Source organism: Miscanthus floridulus, chromosome 16, assembly GCF_019320115.1.
Source record: "Miscanthus floridulus cultivar M001 chromosome 16, ASM1932011v1, whole genome shotgun sequence".
In the NCBI taxonomy this organism is placed as follows: Eukaryota; Viridiplantae; Streptophyta; class Magnoliopsida; order Poales; family Poaceae; genus Miscanthus; species Miscanthus floridulus.
Window position 1 is genome coordinate 77,404,714 of NC_089595.1, and position 7,696 is coordinate 77,412,409.

At 51.9% G+C, this 7,696-nt stretch overlaps 1 protein-coding gene across 1 annotated transcript; it reads right to left on the minus strand.

Annotated features, from left to right (window-relative positions):
• Positions 1-1,438: 1,438 nt before the first annotated feature.
• On the minus strand, positions 1,439-3,870 carry LOC136511825 (transcription factor MYBC1-like). The gene has a single exon (XM_066505847.1). It carries the CDS (start codon positions 3,721-3,723, stop codon positions 2,758-2,760), a length of 966 nt encoding a protein of 321 aa, XP_066361944.1. The 5' UTR covers positions 3,724-3,870; the 3' UTR covers positions 1,439-2,757.
• Between the last annotated feature and the right edge of the window lie 3,826 nt (positions 3,871-7,696).

Below are 7,696 nucleotides of genomic sequence, written 5' to 3' on the forward strand. Positions count from 1 at the left end.
TCCATTTTCCTTTTCAATTATTTATTTATCTATGATTCCTGATAATGTTTTTTTTCCCACTGGGCATTGGCACGTGGATGTACATACGGCCGGCGAGTGAGTATCTATGGGATCCATTTTGGAAGGTTCCGGCTTCCGTAGGAGTTTGGTGTTTGCACTCTGCAGAGTCAGAGGATGCAATCAGTTTTCCTTTCTTTTCTCTCGTTTCCTTGGAACGGAGCGGAGCGGCTTGCATGGCTCGGTGCTCGGTTTCTCCATCATGCGCAGCAAAGACCCCGAGTCCCCAAGGAAAGGAATTGTTTTTGGACGGACGACGCAACAGTAACAGTAACTCTGGCGGCCTCAGACCGGCCGTGCCGTGCCATCGCATGGATCGGGAACGCCAGCTCGCTCGTGCAAGCTGAGATGCGGCCTCGTGGGGGCGAAGGAAGGAAAAGCCAGAACCGTTTGGCCGGGCTCTTGCCGGCTCCGGCTCTGGACTGTAGCAGGGTGTCCCAGCGGCCGACAGGAGGCTGCGGGAGCCGGACCCGGTGGAGCTCGAATTTCTGGCTCCGGCTGCTGCGACGGCATCTATGAGTGGGGAGAAAAGGAGAGAGAAAAAAAGGCTTTGATAAACAGTGAAATACATATAGATAAATAGTGATTTCAGCGTAGGAGCCGGAGCCGCCCACAGCCAGCCAAACGGGTCAAGCATGCTGCTGCTCCATCTGATCTCCATGCATGCGGCCATGCCGATGCCGGCACGTCCCGAGGCGAGGCGAGAGGACAGAAGTCTTGTAGATGTTACGTCCGGTATTTACGTACTAATTAGAAAGGCTAAACACAAATCTAGTTAGACTTAATAGATCCGTCTCGTAAATTAAGACCTGTTCGGCTGGTATTAAAACCGGCCAAAACTATTTTGTTGTGAGATAAAAATATTATAGATTCTAACTGATAAGTCGACTGATAAGTTGAAACAAACAGATTCTTAGTCTTAATCTATATAATTAGTTTTATAATTAGTCTACGTTTAAACATCCGACGATGCGGCCCGCGACCGGATTAAATTTGACCAGGGGGACCAAACACCCCGTCTCGGTCTCTCCGTACCCTTGGACTCGTCAACGCCTGCACGCGCGGCCACAGCCCTCAGCCCACCCAGAGATGATGGGGGGGAGGTGGCCATTTACGTACTACTATGACTAGTGCAAATAAATCTCCTCTCCTCAGACTAGTAGTAAGATCAGATCAGATGGCAACAGTGAGGTAAGTACTATCTTTAATCTGCTGGTATGGTAGGCAAGTGTGCTGGAAACTACTAAAAAAACTGCACTGGCAACGACCGCTGGCTTCTGATAAACTAATCCAGATTTAGATGGACACATCGCACATCAGGCTATCCAATCAGAGGAGCAAGGGGTGAACTCTCTTTCTTAACAGCGACATTTGTTAGGGAGCAAAATAGAAAAAAAAACAGGGGCGTCAATGATGCAGAGCATTAAGATCATGACTTACAACACAGCCGAACACATACAAGAACATAAGCATCATCACTGTACTAGTAGCATGATTCATCAAGCTGGTCTCTTTTTTCTCAGGGCTACAAAGATTTACAAATGGCTGATGATGGCTACAATTTTAATTTGCTACTACAACAAACTCCAATTTGGGCTGCTCCAATGTTTGTTCTAGGGAGGCAGAAACACAATGCGGTCGAGTGTTGCAACCCTTGCTACTACATTCTAGTAGTACTATATATCATATAACACTCTTCTTACCTCCATCAAAAGAGGTGCTGAGGAAGAAAACTGACAGAGCAGATTAAGCTCTGAATCTCCACTTTTGACGCTCGCAGATGGTTTGACTCCCACAAGATCCGATTATCATACATGTAGGTGTAGTAATCCTCAGAGTTATTCATCTCCATTGCTACGCCTTGCCTTGGGATCGATTATTCAACCCTGCCTATATTTATCCATATATGAAAACAGAAACCTCTTATCATACATGTAGGTGTAGTAATCCTCAGAGTTATTCATCTCCATTGCTACGCCTTGCCTTGGGATCGATTATTCAACCCTGCCTATATTTATCCATATATGAAAACAGAAACCTCTTATCATCATGCACAACGGTTGCATCACTTGTTTGACGGGTCACTTCTAGCTGCTCTGAAAAAAGGTGGTTGCGTTGCATTGCATCACTCAAGAACAGAGAGTCTCGACCCTGGATGGAATCTTGGCGCGATCGCAAAGATTGAAGTCGTTCCCCGAAGATGGTGGAGGCGAGAAAGTTGTCGAGTCACAATTCGGTGTACAACCCTCTAAAATACATCTATCATCTCTTCTACGGCTAACTTTTTATGTCATCAGCAACAAGAACAATGGAAGGAGGAGGGGGAGAACATGACAAATAGCAGCAGCAGTACACGAACATCAACAGCAACAATGTTTGGGTGACGAGACGAGACGAGATGCTAGGAGGAAGAAAGGAACGCATGGACGGACGGATTGCTAATACCCAAGAATTCTTGGATTCTATGGGACTGAGACTGAGATGTGGGTTGAGCCTTGCTCGATTTGTATGCCGATCTGTGGGAAGCAGCGGCGGTTGAGCAGCAGGGGGGGGGGGGGGGGGGGGGGGGGGGCGGCGGACAGGAAGCAAACGAATTTCGAATTTTATGTACCCGAGGGCGGAGCGGAGGCGGCCGCCCGCCCGCAGTCTCTCCGATGCCCATCGCCGTCGTCGTCGGACGGACCCACGGCGGTCCGGCCCTCAGTGGTCCCCGGACGTCGGGAACAGCGTGAGCTCGCGGCGGCCCCCGCTGCCGCCAGCGCCTCGGGATCCGAGGTCCATCTCGTCGGCGAAGGAGGCGGGCGCCATCATCCCCATCCCGGCGCCGGCGCCGACCATGCGGTGGTGGTGCATCCCGGGCGGGCCGACGGGCGGCGCGGCGACGCGGCTCAGGAAGCCGCCGTGGTCGAAACCGGCGCCAGCGGCGGCGCCACCGTAGTGGTGGGCGAGCGGGCGCGCGGCGGCGGGGTGGTGGAAGTGGGCGATCTGCGGCGCGTGGTGCTGGTGATGTTGGTGGTGGTGCGCGGCGCCGCCCATGGGGGAGAAGGGCGGGTAGGTGTCGACGGGCGCGCGGTGGCCGTGGCCAGGCGGGAGGAAGGGGACGGGCCCCGTGGCGAAGAGGTGCTCGGTGGCGGCGTCGGTGCCGGAACCCGAGGAGTGGCTTCCCCCACCCCCGCCGCCTCCGCCTCCGCCGCCGCCGAGCCCCTGCATGCGCTTGAGGTAGAGGCGGTACTTCTGGAGGTGGGACGCGACGTTCTCGCGCGTGAGGCCGTCGACGCTCATCAGCTGCATTATGGTCTTGGGGACGGCGTTCTTGATGCCGAGGTGGGCCACGGCGTCGACGAAGCGCTTGTGCAGCTGCGGCGTCCACACGAGGCGCGGCCGCTTGAGCGTCCGCGCCGGCTCGTCGCCGCCGCCGCCCCCGCCGCCGCCGCTGGAGCCCGCGGCCGACGACGCGCCGCCGCCGTTGATGTCGGGCCGGCCCGCGCCCGCGCAGGCGGCGCCCCCCGCACCCGCCCCGCCGCCGTGCGTGGAGATGTCGAAGGCGACGGCGAGATCGGGCGTGATTAGCGTCTGCGTGAGCGGCATCAGCTCGTCCGGCGGCGGGAGCTGCTGCTCGTCGCCGCCGCCGCGCGCGAACCAGCTGGGCTCCTCCTCCTCCCTCATGGCCGCGCGCGGGAGCTTCTCTGCTCTCCTGGCGAGCAGATCAATTCTTGCAGCTCGCTGGACTCGACGCCGAGGCAGCAGCAGGAGCAGCAGTAGGCTCAACTCCAACTCCACTCCAGCAGGAGCAAGCGAGGAGGGAGGGGAAGGAGGGGTTACTTCGAGGTGGATCTCTTCTTCCTGCTGCCGTTCGTTCTCTCTCTCTCTCTTGTCCCGCACAGCACAGCGTGTGTTCCTGCTGCGTGTGTTTTAGGAAGGGAGGGTGTTTTCCCCTGCTGCCGTATGCCGTGCCATGATATCCTCCTCTCCTCTCCTCTCCTCTCCGCCCCCCTCGAGTCTCTCTTTCTCTAGCCGCTGCCGATGATGGATGAGCGAGAGAGAATCTGGCGAGTGAGTTTGGGTTGCTGCGCTGGACCTGGACTGGTTTAATTATTAGTGGCCTGCCCGCCCGTCCGTCCAAACCCCTATTTTTGTGCCATCGTTGGTTCCTCGCTTGTTCGCTTGCTGCCTTCCCAAAACACAACCCAATATTCCCAGTATTTCGGAGCGGGGATTAAGTGAATTTCATCCAAAACAGTTCTTCTCGCAGGGGATTACGACTGGACTGACAGATCAGATGTTGGACGGAGCTGCCCACAGTGGAGTGAGATGGAGAATCAGATGAGGCTTTGATGACGATGATGATGTCTTAGCTGTAGTTTGGTTTGTCCTCATGTGGCCATGTCTCGCGCCGGAACACACGCACGCACCTCCCTTCTTCTCCCCACTACACTCTTCTCTTCTTGTACTAGAACTAGAACTAGAATAGATGGAATCGGGGAGGGAAGGAATCTTGTTTGTTTGGCTTGCAGCTCGGTTCGGGCTCCGTTCCGTTTTCTCTCCGCATCGTGTTGTGTATCTCCAAGGTGGATATCTTCGCACCGGTGGATCCTGGATCTGGCAAGCAAATGTGTGCTCTGCTGCGTGTCCAGGCATTAATGCGCGTACGGATGCAGTTTGGCTGAATCTGATGGAGTGCTAGTAGGACTAAATAAAAATCTACAGACAGACAGGAGAGAGAGACAGCACTTTAATTTGTGTAACTACCCTATTATTAGCGGCGAGGTGGTGTTCGGCTGATCCACCCACCGATGATTTTGACTGATTTCGGATGATTTAATATTGTTTTATGAAAGAATAAGCTAAAATAAATTGAAACAAGCTGGAAGTAGTTCAGCCGAACAAGGCTCGTGAGGCTTATTTGGCTTATAAGTCATGACTAAAAGTACTATTGACTGATTTGGTGTGAGAGAAAAATATTATTCGTTAGCTGATAAGTCATAGCTTATAAGTCTAATACGACCAAGCGAACAGGCTGAATGCTATCACTCGAACGTCCGACGTTCTAGACGCGCGTTAGACAGTGACTCGACCAATGTCTCGTCTTATCCGCCCGCTCGACTCCCTTCCCATCCCATCCTGTGTCCACATGCCCCAGTTCTCTTGCTCTGCTCGCCCTCTCCTCCTCCTTCCCGCGTTAGGACAGAAAAAATTGTTCCTATGGTTGAAAAGTAGGTAGATTCTAGCTGATAAGCTCAAGCGAACATAGCCTAAATATAAGAACTACTTAAGGCCATGTTTGATAGGGATGGGGATTGGGATAGGGACATGAAATATTGTATTCTAGCCATTCCTTTGTCATACCTCATTTAATTATAGCCATTCATTAATTTCTCTTTACCTATCCTAACCTCTATCACCACGTTCGCTTATTGGTTTCAGCCAGACTTATTCAACTAGCCAACAGTGTTTTTCTCTCACAACAAACCAACACCAGCCAGTCCAAACCAGCCCAGAAAACCAACCAACGAACACGCCGTATAACCCAATATCCAAACGACACCTAAATGTTGGTGAGGGATTGACCTACTCCCTCCGTCCCGCAATGTTTGTCGTTTTGGCACAGCATTTAAGCGTCCAGGTTCACAGGGTAGTCCATGCATCCGGACACAATGACGCCCAGGTTCAAACAACGTTTGATGCACCTCGTTCAAGGCTACAACAACTAATATATCGGGACAGAGGGAGTATTCTTCTTCTGGCCACCTTTAGCCTCGCCTAAGAGGAAGAAGGAGAGCGCCCCTAGGCGGTGATTGTGAGGTGTCGTAGATGCATAGATAGTAAGGATGCAAGTGGTTGGTCCGTGAACTCGTATATATGTTTAATTTTGTAAGTTACCACGAGAGACACGCAAAATTATGCGTATATATAGTTCATAAGATAACCCACTTGAAGCCCTCTTGTAAGGATTGTTGTAAAAGTATGACAAAAATAAGATGCAACAACTTTGCTCTCGGTTAATTTGGTACGTACTCTCTCCGTTTTAAATTATAAATCGTTTATCTTTTCTTTGATACGTTAAATTTGCTATGTATATAGAGGAAGAGAATAATGGGGAAAGTGAGGGCACACAAACTGCTACAGTAGTATTTTGTATGTATCCCATTTATACCATGGGAACGGCGGTTTTCTGCTTTCGTAGGACTATTTTTTCTTGCCGGTGATGATGTGTGTGTGGTCACCCCTTGACCATCAAGAACAGCAAGAATTAACTGTTGCAGGACCTCGTTCACGTGTCCTTAAACTCAGCTTGATCCGCTTCTTTTTTCACCCGGAACAGTATTTTTCTCATATATATCCAAATTCCTCCAGAACCATACCATCCGAACGGGGCCATCAAGGTCGAGGGGAAGGAATCCTTTTGTTTTCTGGCATGTAATAAAGACGACCTGATTTGGGAAAGTACGAGTTTGATTTGGAAATGATTTATGGAAGAAGTTGCCAAGACTTGTGTCGGTGTTTCGTACAAGCACCGGCAAGTAAATTTATAGTAATGCGCGTTAGACTCGGATGGTGCGCTAAAGGACACAAGATTTATACTGGTTCGGGCTGAATATCCCTACGTCCAGTTTGTTGCTGCTCGTGTTATTAGCACCGTGAATGGTTCGTAGTAGGGGATACAAACGATTGAGAGAGGGATAGGTCCCAAGTCTCTGATGGAAGGGTCAAAAGGAGGCCAAGAGCTTGGTAGCAGCTTGACTATGTCTGTGTGTCGTGTTCTCTGGTCCCCCTATTTGGAGGAAGCACATTCCCTTTTATAGATGAAGGGGCTGGCTTTACAAGGGTGAGGGCTTAGAATACATACTCTACCTAGTCTTGTGGCTCACATCTACCCAGCCCTCTTTTCTCATCCTGATGAGTGCGAAGGATGATAAGCGCCTACAATACTGTTGACGCCCCTGTAGAATGTCAGGATGTCTACAGAATACTGCCCTGCGTAGGATATGGGCTGCAGTATAGTGGTTTTGACTTATGAACCCTACCCAACCTTGCTCCGCACGCCTCCTGGCTCCTATGAGTCTCTGTCGGAGGGACGCGGGGTCAGGGTCCGGAATAGCGCTGTGGGCAAGGTCCTTTGATTTGGTGGACCCGAGGGGTCAGGAAGCGGGCGCCACTCCCTTGGGTCCATAACGTGGTGACGGCATGTCCGTCCTTCATGGAGATCGCAAACCTTTTTTTGGAGTGTAGTGGTTGTCGTATATCTTTGTCGGGTTCCGTGTCCCAGAGCTGAAGGCGGTGCCTACAACTCTACAGGGCGAGGAGCACGCTCCTGCAATACCTTTTGGGCTCTGCGGTGCCCGGAAGGGTCTAAAGCACTCATCTAGTCGTTCCCTGGCAGTACCTTTCCTGCCGGGGCATAGGGTATGGTCCTTGAAGCCGCGGTTGACCCGAACGTCTAATCTTGCTCCGTGCCCATGATCATGAGGGAACGAAGGAGAAGTTATCAGGTAAGACAAGACCAGTCTTTGGACATCGAACGGGGCGAGGTTCATCCTCGGTCGTCGGGCGAGACAGAGTCCAGTCCTTATCCCTTGGGCGTGACCGAGCCCACCCCCCAAGGATTGGGCGAGGCGGAGTCTATCCCTCAACCCTCGGG

Bases quoted from the DNA above. Each gene is read 5' to 3' on its own strand.
- LOC136511825 (XM_066505847.1), bottom strand. From the start codon at position 3,723: ATGAGGGAGGAGGAGGAGCCCAGCTGGTTCGCGCGCGGCGGCGGCGAC.